Source organism: Giraffa tippelskirchi, chromosome 4 (assembly GCF_054371585.1).
Source record: "Giraffa tippelskirchi isolate mGirTip1 chromosome 4, T2T-mGirTip1v1.2.pri, whole genome shotgun sequence".
Taxonomy (NCBI): domain Eukaryota; kingdom Metazoa; phylum Chordata; class Mammalia; order Artiodactyla; family Giraffidae; genus Giraffa; species Giraffa tippelskirchi.
Genome location: NC_137278.1, coordinates 8,754,452 through 8,769,989, shown reverse-complemented (window position 1 = coordinate 8,769,989; position 15,538 = coordinate 8,754,452). Strand labels below are relative to the sequence as shown.

Here is a 15,538-nt window from a genome sequence, read left to right as displayed (position 1 = left end):
CTAAAAGAAATAAAATTTAGTGGCGTATAATACTGTTACATGGGCCCAGTCCCTGGGGGGGCGCGGGGGGCGCCTGTTTCCACCAGCCAGTCTCAACTGCTGAATCAGCTGTGCTCCTAGGATTTCTCAGGGGCTTAGCTCCTTTCATCAATATCACGAGCTAGAAAAGCAACCTGAGATTTAACAAATACCTGCTGCCCACAGTGGGCTCTGGACACTGAGCTGAAAGCAGACCCTTTCAACTCGAGGACACAGGTCTTTAGCACAGGAAAGTTTTTCTATGTTCATTAGTGTTGCGTCTTTTCCTGTTCTGATTTTTTTTTTTTTTTTTGGTAATTCTTATATTTGACCTCTGTCTTTCATCTTTTACCTTTTCTACTTCTCTTGGTCTTTTTTTCTTTGCTTCTCAGAGAAATTTTTAGAGATAATATGGACCCTGGAAAGAGCAAAGCATTGGAATTAAGCAAAGTAGGGTTAAAAAAAAAAACTCAATAACAAGTTCATTTGGGTTGGATTTGAGAAAATTTCTCATGCCCTCTGAGCCTCCACTTTCTTCTTTGTAAAGTGGGGAAAGTTCTGGGCTGTGGCTGACAGAATGGGTACTGACAAGACTACATTAAGTGAGATCTTGTTTGAAAATTTACCCAGTGTCCCAAGTCATCAAATCTTAAACTGGTTAGATGCCTGAAGGTTAAAACATTTTATTCTTGGATTGGTGAGTACAGTGTATAATTTAACAAGCAATAAAAAAAACCACACTTAGAAAATGTTAGTTCTCTTATTTGGTATTCCCACTTGATGGGTACCTTTGTTGAAATCCAGTATTTAAATAATCGCATGCTGATTTTTGTCTCAGCTACATAGGATATCAAAATTGCTATGTAGATATTTTTGGAAAAGACATAACAGAAACTTAAAAGAACAGCAATTTTTATACACATACACACACTTTTGCACACATGCATACATATACAGCAATAAAGTAGCAACTTCAAAAAGCCCAGAAAGAATTTCCAGTAGCCACTACAGAGTAAACTGTGGCTAGGAACTTCTTGTGATGGTTAAAAATAGTAATAGTAATAACAATGAAATCTAACACTTACTGAGCACTTACTATATGCTAGCTAAGTCCTCCGAATACATAGGTGTTATTACAGCTTAGGGAGCTTAACCAGCATGGCCAAGGCTACATGCCAGTAGGTGGCAGAACCCAGGGCTCATGCTGAGCTGTCATCACTGTGCCCAGTTAACCCTAGATGTCATTCTTTGACTCATGCTGTCACCCTCCCTAGACTGTGAGCTCCATGAAAGGAGGGGACTTAACTGCTTTGTCCTCAGTATCCCTACCAGCAAGCCCAGTGCCTGGTACATAGGAGGAGCTCAAAAAATATCTGTTGAATACATTAATGAGATGATTAATGACTAACAAAGTCCAGCTTAACCAGTGTACTCTGTTGCTGCTATTTATATAAACATCTATGTTTCAGAAAATTTTAAGCAGGTTTAAGGTAAAAATCTGATATAAAATAAAGTTAGATCTTACTCATGAATTATTTCCTGCAGAGTTTTGGCCTTACCACTCCTCCCATGCCAGTGCAATTGGGGTCAGTTTAGCTGTCAGCGTGGCTGCTCTTGAACCAAGTTTGAATGACAGTTTTAGAAGATAATGCTGGGGAACGTGTGCCAGTTTTCCCCAAGAGCATGCGTGATCATCTCTTCTCCTTAGCTCCCTATGGAGAAGTGAGGGTGCCTTTGTCCAAAGCCTCTTACCTTCTGCAGAAAAAGGCTGTTTTCTGCCCCCCTCCACTTACTTATTTTATGCTTGCCTACTACAGTATTCCAGTCTCTTCTGGCTTAAATGTTCTCCTTGGATAACTATGTCTTCTGGACAAATAATCAGCCTTTTGGATTTCTGTCCCTTAACCCTGTTCCTCTTGAAGGTGATATTTGGGTGCAAAAAGAGAGAGTTTCTGAGACCTCACGGTGGCTGGAGGTCCACCCAGGTCCCTCTGGGTTCTTTCTGGTTTCTGTTGTAGAGGAGCAACCTCTGAGATGTAACTAATCTCCTCTGGCTTTTAGGGGGTCATTGGAGAGCGCCTGTCCGTGAAGTCCTTCTCCTGGCCACTTGCTCCTTGTAGTGAAGTCACCAAATGCATGAACCCCTCTGACCTGATCCCAGGTCTCTGCTGGTTGCTGCACCTAATGCTATAGCCTCTCGGCCCCAGGTCAGAAGGGAAGAGGCCGGAGCCTTCATCTCCAGTCTCTAATCTTGTTGACCAGCCAAGCCTGAAGCTACTGCCCCTCAGGGTGTTCAAACAGCTTCTACCTGAACGTCCTCAGGGAGGCCATGTCTGGGCAGTGAGCTCTAGGCCAGGTACCTCCAGGCCTTACCTTGATGTCCTTGCAGCCTCCCACCCCCATCCTATCCAGGTCTGTCCTCAGAAGGCAGGCACCCAGGGCCCCAGGGCCTAACCCCTCGGCTTGCTGTCTTCTTCCTTCCACCTCCCTTTCAAGAGCCAGGGGTCGTGCCTCACTGCTGCTGCCTCTGGAATAAGACTTTCTTAATCCCATCTTCTTCCCTCAGAAAGTAACTGTCCGTTCACCTCCTTGCTGAAACGGTTGCCAGGTTCTGGGGAGGAAGAGTAGGGCACATGCAAAGGAAAGTTTTGCTTATTTTAATTTCCAAAGATAGTGTCTAGATTACCTTATAAATTGTGATAAGCGCTTGAAGGAAATGAAGACAGAGAATCATATGAGAGGCTGCCAAAGCGAGCTAGTCCAGGGAGGTCTTCTGAGGAGCTGACGTTAAAGAGACCCAGAGGATGAAAGGGAACTGGCCACGTAAAGAGTAGGTGGAGGGGCAGGGGGACAGTCAGAAGGAACAGGAAATACAAGAGGAACAGGAGCCTTCTGGGATGACTCTTGAATGGTGAGAGAAGTCAGGGAGGTGGGATTGAGAACTGGGACCACCGTGGAGTTAGCTAGGATGGGCAGAAGGAGCATTCGACCCCTTCTGAGTAGTGCCAGCACCCAAATCCAGAACTCTTTCAGCCCTGAATCTTGCAGGGCTGGGTAGGTGTTTGCTGCCCACTGCAGACAAGTGAGGAGCTGAACGCTTCAAAGCAGGACGTCAGCATGGGGGTGAGTTGCTGAGTCCCTGCTGGCCCAGGGCCAGTGCTGGAGGCTGTGGGGAATCCAAAGATGCAGGTGACTCAGCGCTCCCTCCCTCTTCCCTTGAGCTCACATTCTCCAGTTAAACAGAAACACAGCTAAATGTATAAACCCTGCTTGAAACTGTCTCACGCATCTCTGAATGTGTTCCTTCTAAACCCAAAGGAAAAAGATGATTCACCCTTGTAAAAATTCCATCCAGACAATACAGCAAGTAAAAAAGGAGAGGATCAAAATTCAAGTACTCAGAGATAATCACTGCAGTGTCCTCCTTGATATCACACACATACACACACTCACAGACACCCATACTAGGTAAATGGGTTGATGTTGACATGCACACATGTATCCTCCTGTGCTCATTTAGTGTAGCCAGATATGCACTTGTACTTGACTCTCCCTGTGCGTTTGTTAATTCCACTGAAAACAGAACTGGAAGGTGTGTTTTCTTGGAGAGTGACCCTGGAAAGCCACAAAACAAAGGTGAGGGGGAAGATGAGCTTTACCTCTTTGTAGTGAAGAAAAATACAGAGGCACAATCCCACGAGGCCTGGGCTTCACATCTGTGTTGGCAGCTCATGACGATGTTACCAGCATCCAGGCTTGGCTGAATCCTCCCTCCCTATTCCACGCAAGCTGCACGCTTGCTCACTTAAATCATGCCCGACTCTGTGACCCCGTGGACTATAGCCCACCAGGCTCCTCTGTCCATGGGATTCTCCAGGAAAGAATATTGGAATGTGTTGCCATTTCCTCCCCTAGGGGATCTTCTTGACCCAGGGATGGAAGCCATGTCTCTGGCATCTCCTGCACTAGCAGGCGGATTCTTTTAGAGTTAAAAAGGGAATTTTGTATGTGGACCACATCATAATCTCTTTTGCTAAATAAACATGTAGTATAAATCTTTTGCAGATTATAAATCTGTTCAGTTCAGTTCAATTCAGTCGCTCAGTTGTGTTCGACTCTTTACAACCCCATGGACTGCAGCACGCCAGGCTTCCCTGTCCATCACCAACTCCCGGAGTTCACCCAAACTCATGTCCATTGAGTCGGCGGTGCCATTCAACCCTCTCATCCTCTGTTATCCACTTCTCCTCCTGCCATCAATCTTTCCCAGCATCAGGGTCTTTTCAAATGAGTCAGCTGTTTGCATCAGGTGGCCAAAGTATTGGAGTTTCAGCTTCAACATCAGTCCTTCCAGTGAACAACCAGGACTGATCTCCTTTAGGATGGACTGCTTGGATCTCCTTGCAGTCCAAGGTACTCTCAAGAGTCTTCTCCAACACCACAGTTCAAAAGCATCCATTCTTCGGCACTCAGCTTTCTTTACAGTCCAACTCTCACATCCATACATGACCACTGGAAAAACCATAGCCTTGACTAGACGGACCTTTGTTGGCAAAGTAATGTCTCTGCTTTTCACTATGCTATCAGGTCATAACTTTCCTTCCAAGGGGTAAGCGTCTTTCCATTTCATGGCTGCAATCACTATCTGCAGTGATTTTGGAGCCCCCAAAAATAAAGTCTGACACTGTTTCCACTGTTTCCCCATCTATTTGCCATGAAGTGATGGGATTGGATGCCATGATCTTAGTTTTCTGAATGTTGAGCTTTAAGCCAACTTTTTCACTCTCCACTTTCACTTTCATCAAGAGGCTCCTTAGTTCTTCTTCACTTTCTGCCATAACAGTGGTGTCATCTGCATATCTGAGGTTATTGATATTTCTCCCGGCAATCTTGATTCCAGCTTGTGCTTCCTCCAGCCCAGCGTTTCTCATGATGTACTCTGCATATAAGTTAAATAAGCAGGGTGACAATATACAGCCTTGATGTACTCCTTTTCCTATTTGGAACCAGTCTGTTGTTCCATGTCCAGTTCTAACTGTTGCTTCCTGACCTGCATACAGATTTCTCAAGAGGAAGATCAGGTGGTCTGGTATTTCCATCTCTTTCAGAATTTTCCACAGTTTATTGTGATCCACACAGTCAAAGGCTTTGGCATAAATAAATAAAACAGAAATAGATGATTTTCTGGAACTCTGTTGCTTTTTCGATGATCCAGTGGATGTTGGCAATTTGATCTCTAGTTCCTCTGCCTTTTCTAAATCCAGCTTGAACATCTGGAAGTTCAAGGTTCACATATTGCTGAAGCCTGGCTTGGAGAATTTTGAGTATTACTTTGCTAGCGTGTGAGATGAGTGCAATTGTGCGGTAGTTTGAGCATTCTTTGGCATTGCCTTTCTTTGGGATTGGAATGAAAACTGATCTTTTCTAGTCCTGTGGCCACTGCTGAGTTTTCCAGATTTGCTGGCATATTGAGTGCAGCACTTTCACAGCATCACCTTTGAGGATTTGAAATAGCTCAACTGGAATTCCATCACCTCCACTAGCTTTGTTTGTAGTGGTGCTTCCTAAGGCCCACTTGACTTCGCATTCTAGGATGTCTGGCTCTAGGTGAGTGATCACACCATCATGATTATCTGGGTCATGAAGATATTTTTTGTACAGTTCTCCTGTGTATTCTTGCCACCTCTTCTTAATATCTTCTGCTTCTGTTACATCCATGCCATTTCTGTCCTTTATTGAGCCCATCTTTGCATGAAATGTTCCCTTGGTATCTCTAATTTTCTTGAAGAGATCTCTAGTCTTTCCCATTCTATTGTTTTCCTCTATTTCTTTGCACTGATTGCTAAGGAAGGCTTTCTTATCTCTCCTTGCTATTCTTTGGAACTCTGCATTCAAATGGGTATATCTTTCCTTTTCTCCTTTGCTTTTCGCTTCTCTTCTTTTCACTGCTATTTGTAAGGCCTCCTCAGACAGCCATTTTGCTTTTTTGCACTTCTTTTTCTTGCGATGGTCTTGCTCCCTGTCTCTTGTATAATATCACAAATCTCTATCCATAGTTCATTAGGCACTCTGTCTATCAGATCTATTCCCTTAAATCTATTTGTCACTTCCACTGTATAATCATAAGGGATTTGATTTAGGTCATACCTTAATGGTCTAATGGGTTTCCCTGCTTTCTTCAATTTAAGTCTGAATTTGACAATAAGGAGTTCATGATCTGAGCCACAGTCAGCTCCTGGTCTTGTTTTTGATGACTGTATAGAGCTTCATCCATCTTTGGTTGCAAAGAATATAATCAATCTGATTTCGGTGTTGGCCATCTGGTGATGTCCATGTGTAGAGTCTTCTCTTGTGTTGTTGGAAGAGGGTGTTTGCTATGACCAGTGCCTTCTCTTGGCAAAACTCTATTAGCCTTTGCCCTGCTTCATTCTGTACTCGAAGGCCAAATTTGCCTGTTACTCCAGGTGTTTCTTGACTTCCTACTTTTGCATTCCAGTCCCCTACAATGAAAAGGACATCTTTTGTGTGTGTTAGTTCTAAAAGGTCTTGTAGGTCTTCAAAGAACCATTCAACTTCAGCTTCTTCAGCATTACTGGTCAGGGCATAGACTTGGATTACCATGATATTGAATGGTTTGCCTTGGAAACGAACAGAGATCATTCTGTCATTTTTGAGATTGCATCCAAGTACTGCATTTTGGACTCTTTTGTTGACTATGATGGCTACTCCATTTCTTCTAAGGGATTCCTGCCCACAGTAGTAGATATAATGGTCATCTGAGTTAAATTCACCCATTCCAGTACATTTTAGTTTGTTGATTCCTAGAATGTCAACATTCACTTTTGCCATCTCCTGTTTGACCACTCCCAATTTGCCTTGATTCATGGACCTAACATTCCAGGTTCCTATGCAATATTGCTCTTTACAGCATCGGACCTTTGTTCTGTCACCAGTAACATCCACAACCGGGTGTTGTTTTTGCTTTGGCTCCATCCCTTCATTCTTTCTGGAGTTATTTCTATTTCTCCACTGATGTCCAGTAGCATATTGGGCACCTACCAACCTGGGGAGTTCATCTTTCAGTGTCCTATATTTTTGCCTTTTCATACTGTTCATGGGGTTCTCAAGGCAAGAATACTGAAGTGGTTTGCCATTCCCTTCTCCAGTGGACCACATTTTGTCAGAACTCTTCACCATGACCATTCATCTTGGGTGGCCCTACATGGCATGGCTTAGTTTCATTGAGTTAGACAAGGCTGCGGTCCATGTGATCAGATTGGCTAGTTGTCTGTGATTGTGGTTTCAGTCTGTCTGCCCTCTGATGCCCTCTCTCAGTGCCTGCTGTCTTACTGGGGTTTCTCTCACCTTGGATGTGGGGTATCTCTTCACGGCTGCCCCAGCAAAGCTCAGCTGCTGCTCCTGACCTTGGATGTGGGGTATCTCCTCTCGGCCGCCACTCCTGACCTTGGTCGTGGGGTATCTCCTTTCAGTCGCTTGCCACTCCAGCGCCTTGCAGCCGCCACTTTTGAGAGATTATAAAGAGGCTAGCCTCGTCTGTCCTGGGTACTTAGACATGGGACTGAGCTGTTCAGGCAAGCCTTCCTTCAGCCAGTATTGACTGAGCACTTTCTCTGAGATAGTCACAGTGGGTACTCATTCAGAGAGGAAGAAACAGACTTTAAATAAGTAAACACAGAAAAATATCAAAGTACCCATTATGAAAACTCAGAAAGAGCCAGGTGATCTCTAGTTTGAAAAGTTTTTGACCTGGAGGAATCATATTTGGGTCTTATTGAACACATAGAGACTGTTTTCTTGTTCTGATCTTTGAGGCTGATCCAGTTCTTGGCTCAGAGACCAAATCCCTTCTCTGGATTAGGCAGCTCATCTGCTCATCACAATGCCAGAGACACCTGAGACCAGCAGTCCAGATGCTTAAAGCGTAAATGCCTAGGGGTTGGAAGGGTAGGGGGTGTTGTTGAGCCTGTGCTGTTGCTGTTGAGCCTGATTAAGAATTTTTCCAACGTCGGATACATTTATTCATATATGTGCTGCTTGAAGAAACATGAACAAGACTAGACATGGGTTTCTTTTATGTGACAAGGTAAGACTCTTCCAGGGATGGAAATTGCCAAGCTTCTCACTGGTTTGCTGTTTTGACTTTCTAGGGTACTCAGAAAATATGCCTTCCCTACAGCCCCACGAAAACACTTTCTGTGAAGTCCATCTTAAGGTGAGTACGTGTGAGCAGAAACCCAACAGCAGGCACTCATAAATGGGTTTTATCTTACGAGCATTCTGATATCAGCTTGCTATTTCCCTGGGCCTTGGCTATATACTAGACATTTTGTAAGCACTTGGCACACATGACCTAATTCAATAGTCACAGTAACCCTGCAGGGCAGGTAGTACTATTATCCCATTTTATAGATGAGGAAATGGAGACCTAGGAGGACAAAGCCAAGATCACACAGCTGGTGTGTAGTGGAACTGAGGCTCAAGTCCAGGTCTGGCTGGTTCTGAAATTTGCTGTCAAGCATATCTGTCCTGCATATGCTGCCCACTTCTTTCCTGCACGTGTGCAAATACTTTGATTTTGTAAAGAAAATCAAGAAATATTTTTTCCTTTCATTTTTCTTGTTGGAAATAGAAACTCAGATGTCAGCAAATGCTTCTCAGAGAAGAACGTGCTTTTTCTTCACTAAACAGAAAGCTAAATGAACGGAAGGAACTGCTCACTGCTCGGCACTCAGCTGCTTCTCGTGCCCCCACCTTTCCGATTCCCTCTGTTCTTTCCCCCATGTCGGGTGTCAGCCTCCCCTTGGCAATGTGGCCACTCAGGTCAGCCTGGTGCTTTGTCACCAGCTAAGATGTTACAGTAACAGTAGCTTCTGTTTGTCAGGTACTGTGCCGAATGTTTTGCAAGCATTCTCTTAGGAAATCTTTAAGCCAGCTCCATGCTGCTGCTGCTGCTAAGTCACTTCAGTCGTGTCTGACTCTCTGCAACCCCATAGACGGCAGCCCACCCGGCTCTGCTGTCCCTGGGATTCTCCAGGCAAGAACACTGGAGTGGGTGCCATTTCCTTCTCCAGTGCAAGAAAGTGACAGTGAAGTTACTCAGTCGTGTCTGACTCTTCGCGACCCCATGGACTGCAGCTCCATAAAGTAGCTCTGTTATTACCACCTATTACCACTACTCTACATAGGAGGAATTGGAGCTTCAGAGAGGTGAAGGGATTTGACAGAGATCTCACAGCTGGTAAACCACAGTGCTGGGATTTAAACCTAGATCCGTGTGACTTCAGGGCTTGGGCTGTCAACCACTAATGTCACACACTAGTCCTGTGTGACTCTGAGAGCTTATCCCGGTGGCCTGTTAGTTTAGTCTCTATTCATCTGCAACCAGGTGGTGGTCAGAGATGGTATTTTCCATGTTCCCACCTATTACTATTACTTGACAGCATGTCTCTTACAGTGATGAACCTGACTGTCCATTAGTGATTGCAATTGGCTGATGAAAGGCTCCTGAGATTAAGACGTAAAACATTTTGTATCTTGTTTTCAGGCTTGATTTTGTCTTTGAATTGCAGACCTTCTCCCCTCTGCTGTAGGTCCCCTGGTTTTTCTCCTGGCCAGTCTGAAGCCCAAGCTAAGAATGCATCCATGGAGAGGTTAACCTTTTTGTTGAGCATTGAAGTATCTTGCTGCTTCTAAATCTGAACTTTAAGAGTCATACTTCGAATTATATTGGCCTAAATTTCTGTAAATCCTTGTATTTTCTTCTTCTAAAATGATGTTTCTCCAGCTCCTTTCTTCTGTATGTTTAAAGACCGGGGATTTCAATGAATTTTAATATCATTTAGTTATCTGAGTAGACCTTCCCTTTTTGGCCCACCACTCATAGCCAGAGCAAGCTGCAGCAAGAAAGTATTTTAAAGTTGCAAAGATTAAAATTTCTACAGTTGCTGCTAATGGAAGAAAAGATTTTCTCTGTTATAATCATCAACTCGAAAACTTAAAAGTTAAAATATACATACTATTGGGCCAGATAAGCTGAGTTCAAATCTTGGCTTCATGACTTAACAGCTTTGTTATCCTTAACTAGTTCTTTAACTTCTGAGCCTCAATTTCCTCATCCTTAATGTGAGGATAAAATAGCACTTGCCTCATAGAGCTTGAATGAAATAATCCACGTGAAGTATTTAGCAGGGTGCCTGGCATATAGTAAATACTCTGTGAATATAGCTATTATCTTTACCTTTCATTTACAGATATGAGGATTCTTGCTGAAGAGGTCTTAGAGATCATTTTGTTCAATTACCTTGTTTTGTCCTAGAGGAACTTAGCTCAAGGAAATTCAAGTTGCTTGGTCAAAGCAAACCGTAAAAGAATAATCTTGTTAAGAACAACCTTTTGCCCTTAGTGAGAGAGAAATTACCAAAGGAAGAAAGACATGTCAGGTCACCTTAATTACATTTCATCTTATCATTCATTACTATGTAAATGTCAGTGAATCTCTTTTTTGGTAAATAAAAGTAAGAATCATGGAGGTTAGCCAAGTTGCCTAGAGCAGGTGCTCCTCACTCCTGCCTTCTCTCTGTGAGTGTGCTCAGGGGCAGCCTCCAAGGTTGGTTACTCAGGTATGTTCCTTCACTGATCGCTCCTTGTTGGCTCCTACCTCCTTTGGCCCCTCTAGGAATCCAGCTATGATCTTCTAGGGTATAATACTTAGCTTTTCTGAGGACCTAAGACTGGCTCCACATTATTTAAGTTTCCACCACATTGTGGCTCACTCTGTCCATTCTATTTCAGTGCCATGAATCTGGACAAATTCGAGAAAGGCCCCAGGGAAATTTTTCACCCTGAGATACAAAAGGTAACCCAGAACTTTGTGCTTCATAATTGTATAATGTGGTCACAGTGTTAGAACTGGCAAATTATCAGTGATTCTTAGCCTGGGATCCCAACCAGAATCACCAGTGGTTCTCATCATGAAGAACTTCCCACCTGAGAGTCTGATGGGAACTGACTAAGATGGAGGCTGGGAGTCTGCCATTTTCAAAAATTCAGAGGATAGCAGGTGTCCAGAAAACTGTCTTATTTTCCTAGGACTTACTGTTAAAGGAAATCAGCCTGTCTTGGGAGAAAAATGTTTAGAGTCATAATCAAGGTAATGGTCCATCAGAAAAATGGCAACTAGACTTTTGTCTTGCAGTTGCAATCAATTTCGCTTTAAGTTCTCCCCTTGAAACTTATAAATGCAGCCATCACTAACAGTGTGACAGCTGTGTGTCAGAGCTGAGCTTCAAGGAGCTGGCATGCCAGGCAGGGTGACATGGGAAGAGGTTGGAGAGGCAGCCTGGCTGGGTTATGTCCAGGAGGCAGCGGGCAGCCAGTAGAATCATCCCGCAGAGGAATATCTGAAAATGAGTTATAGCAACCTTCTGCCTATTTATGTCATACCTCTATGCCTATTTTCACCAAAGACACTGTCACACTCTCTTTCACTCATGAGCTTCCCTTCCATCCTCTGCGTGTGTCCGTGTGTGTGTGTGTGTGCATGCATGTGTGTAAAACTTACCAGCAGTAGTTCCCCTGCTGTGATCAGGTGTCTGTAGGTTTCCCTTAGAAAGCTTGAGCAATAAGCTTCCAGCATAGGGAAAAGAGTTCTGAAAAATCAGTGGATCCAAAAAGTACACAGTAAAAGTAAAATTTAGCTTAAAAATGGAATATTTTGAGGTGGATAAAAGTGATGTCAATGACGGTAGATGAAGCTTGGCTTTCACAGAAAGTCAACATAAAATGATCACCATTGATTCTGGACTTAACTTTTTGAACTTCATTTGACAGGACTTGCTGGTCCTTGAAGAACAAGAGGTAAGTAGTGTCGCGATGTGCTGGGTCCTTGATGTTCGTCAATGAGCTTCCCCTTCACCAGGAACATGGCCTTTTCTCCCAGGCACACCTCTCCATGGATTGCACAGCGAGTCTCTTATCACTGAAAGACTTGACTGATGTATTTTCTCCAGTATATTTCAGAATTTTCTGTGCAGCTAGCCATAAAGATAGAGAAACAATCAAGCTGCTTAAATCTGCTCGGAATCATTCAAATTTTAATCCCATGATCAGGGTGAGGAATGAGGTTTTCATTTTCATTCAATTAAAGCTAAGGTACTTTGTTGGCACATTCAGAATGCCGTATTTTATGCATGTTTCCATTCCCTGTTGTCCCACTTAAAAAAGAATATGTTAGGTTTTACAAGTGTATGACTAAGGTAGAGAAATATCTGAAATACTGTCACTCAACAGTTGAGTATTTACTCAATGAGAGTGTGTGTACACTGTTCCTGTTGGGAAACGATGGTATCACCTGTCCAGTCGCTGAGGCCAGACTTGGAAACATCCTTAATACCTCCCGTCTCTCACACCCCATCTAATCCATTGGCACATTCTGATGACACTTTTCAAAACATAGCCCTGACTCACATGCTTCTCAGTGCTTCCACCACCACCACTCTAGTCCATCGACACCAGCCCCACCATCTCCTGCCTGGCTCTGCAGAGCCTCCTGCTCTTCTGCCTGCTTCCTCTCTTGCCCTCTCTTCTGGTTTTCATAGAGCATCCAAACATGGCAAGCCATCTCCTCCCTTTGCTCAGAACTCAATGGCTTCCCATCCCACTCAGAGTGAAGCCCACGGTCCTCACTGCAGCCTGCTAGGGGCTGTGTAATAAGGCCGTCCTCTGCTCCATCCTCTGCTCCACACTAGCCACGGACCTCCTGCTTCCGCGTCCTCAGGAAGCCTGCTGCTCCCACCACAGGGATGCTCGTCCCAGATGTCTCCCAAGTCACACACTCTCTCGATTGATATCTCTGCTCAGGGAGGACTTCCCCAGTCCCTTACCTAAAATATCTCTCACCCACTGCCCTTCTACACTGCTTTGTTGATCTTCTTAACACATGGATTTCATCTATTCAGTTTTTTATCTGCTGCCTCCACTAGAACAGGGACTTCTTCCATTTTTCTTCACTGCTGTATCCTCAGAGCCTAGAATAGTACATATAGAGGACCCAGAGTACATATTTTCTGGTTGAATATGTGAATTATTCATTGATTGAATGAATTATGAAACCATATGATGCCATTAAAAGGAATGAGGTAGATCTTTATTTACTGGCATGGAAAGATTTCCACAACATAGTACCTACTGAGGAAAAAGCAATTTGTGGGGCAATACAGTATAAGCCTAGTTGTTTCTATAGGCAAAGATTTCTATGTATATTCATTCATTCCTTGATTCAACAAATGTTTAATGACCTCTGACTATGGGTGTACCGTGTACTATTTGAGGCATTGGGAATACATTGATGAACAAGGCAAGGTCCCTTCTTCATGGAGCTACAATCTGCTGGGCTGAGACAAACTAAGCAAGGAAGCAAACAAACATAAACACAGCCCTACCGACAACTCCAAAAGCTTTGAGGAAAGTAAACAAGGTAGTAACATGGCATAACGAGTAGATTTTACCCAAAGGCCAAACAGAGAAGTTTTCTCTGAGGCAGCAACATCTCAGCTGACTCCTGAACATGGCAATGTAAAGTCGAGGAAGGAGGCTGAGAGGCTGCCCCTCAGATGGCTGGCAGGAGTTGCCCAGGGCAGGTTAGTGGAAGTGTCGGGTGGGATGTGGCAGAGAATGGGCAAAAGGAGACATCTGCGTTGTAATCTACATATTATCCATATACAATCATGCTTGTTGCTGAAGAATCTGTGAACTCCATGTGTAACTTGTAAAAGGCAAAAGATAAAAGTCATACACATTCTGGTAAACATTTGAAAAATGCAGAAATGAACAAAAGATATAAGATTACGGTTATACTATGTATAGGTTTTAGGCTTCCCTCATGTCTCAACAGTAAAGAATCTGCTTGCAGTGCAGGAGCCGTTGGTGATGTGGGTTTGATCCCTGGGTCGGGAAGATCCCCTGGAGGAGAGCATGGCCACCCACTCCAGTATTCTTGCCTGGAGAATCCCATGGACAGAGGAACCTGGAGGGCTACAGCCCGTAGAGTCACAAAGAATTGGACACGACTGAAGCAACTTAGCACGCATGCATGTATAGTTTTTATGTCTCAAAATTACTAATTCATAAATATTTATTGCACACCCACTCAGTACATGCACCAGCCCTTTGTGACAAACAATACAGAAATGTATCAGTGGAAAACAGGAAGGAGCTTCTCTGGTGGCTCAGATGGTAAAGAATCTGCCTGCAATGCAAGAGAACTGGGTTCGATCTTGGATTGGAAAGATCCCCTGGAGAAGGGAATGGTTACCCACTCCAGTGTTCTTGCCGGGGGAATTCCATGAACAGAGGAGCCTGGCAGGCTACAGTCCATAGGATCACAAAGAGTCAGACACAACTGAGCAACTAAGCACACACAGACGTCAATGGGAAACACGAAAGCTCCCCCACTTCACCACTTCCTACCCTCTCTTGAAGAACCCTTGTTTGCTGTTTGGTGTATTCTCTCGTACTTGTCTTTGGATCTCCCAAATTTTGAAAAAGGAGTAGCTCATCTCTTTATTTCTCTATTTTTTTTCCTTACTAAGGGGATATTTGGTAGCAGCAACAAGGGCACTCATTATAATGTACTTGAAGAGGTGTGACCAGTGATCAGCATCCTTCACAGCCTCCCTGAGAGCTGTGTGGCCAAAGCACTCTTCTTTAATCCCACTCGCTTCTTGAATTTATCCGAGTTCCTCCCAATTATAGTGACAATCAGCTGCAAAGATGAGCAGGGAAAAAATAAACAATACTAGTGGTGTTTCTGAAAGGTTAGTTATTTGGTAAAGTGTTGTTGGTGTCCTGAAATCCAAGTTTTATTAGTCCATTGTGTAGAGAACCCCCCGAGAACATGGTGTCCCAGGCAAACACGCATGGAGGGGGTGACAGATGTGTAGGAACGTGTGAAACACAGAAAAAGGGAGGCATTGTCCAGATAAGAGTAACGAGGAACTGGGGGTATCCAGTTCTGAATTAGGACATCATATCTTGATTCCAAAAGATTCTTTTGGAATCAGTGGGGCTTGTTGTTCAGTCACTCAGTCATGTCCAACTCTTTGTGACCCTATGGACTGCACCACACCAGGTTTCCCTGTCCTTCACCAACTCTCAGAGCTTGCTCAAACTCACGTCCATTGAGTCGGTGATGCCATCCAACCATCTCATCCTCTGTCATCCCCATCTCCCCCTTTACTGTTACCCCTCACACTTCACTTTCCTCAGAAGAAATGTAATTCCTAGCATACTATTAATTCTCAAAAATGTGACTCTACGTTGGTTATAATCATGTTGAGTTTTGTCTCATAAAATTTGGAACTTAAAAATGTGAAGTCCCATACAAGTAGGAATTACAAATATGACCTTATCTCTATAGTGAGGGTCTGAGCAGGACTGAAGTCCCGAGAAAACCAGTTCCCATGATTCCCTCCACCAGTCACCTCCCTCCAGGGGCCCAGGT

The 15,538-nt window shown here is 43.9% G+C and overlaps 1 protein-coding gene across 10 annotated transcripts in view; it reads left to right on the top strand.

Moving 5' to 3' along the window:
- GARNL3 (GTPase activating Rap/RanGAP domain like 3) overlaps positions 1-15,538 on the top strand; it is a 162,648-nt gene that overhangs the window by 89,525 nt on the left and 57,585 nt on the right. For 5 of the 10 annotated variants that reach the window (XM_081587139.1, XM_081587137.1, XM_081587141.1 and 2 more), the window contains exons 7-9: positions 8,187-8,251; positions 10,831-10,894; positions 11,869-11,895. In XM_081587139.1, the coding sequence (XP_081443265.1) occupies positions 8,187-8,251; positions 10,831-10,894; positions 11,869-11,895 (156 nt within the window). The remainder of the gene's footprint in view (positions 1-8,186; positions 8,252-10,830; positions 10,895-11,868; positions 11,896-15,538) is intronic. The other 5 variants (XM_081587143.1, XM_081587138.1, XM_081587145.1 and 2 more) reach the window with 1 other exon arrangement.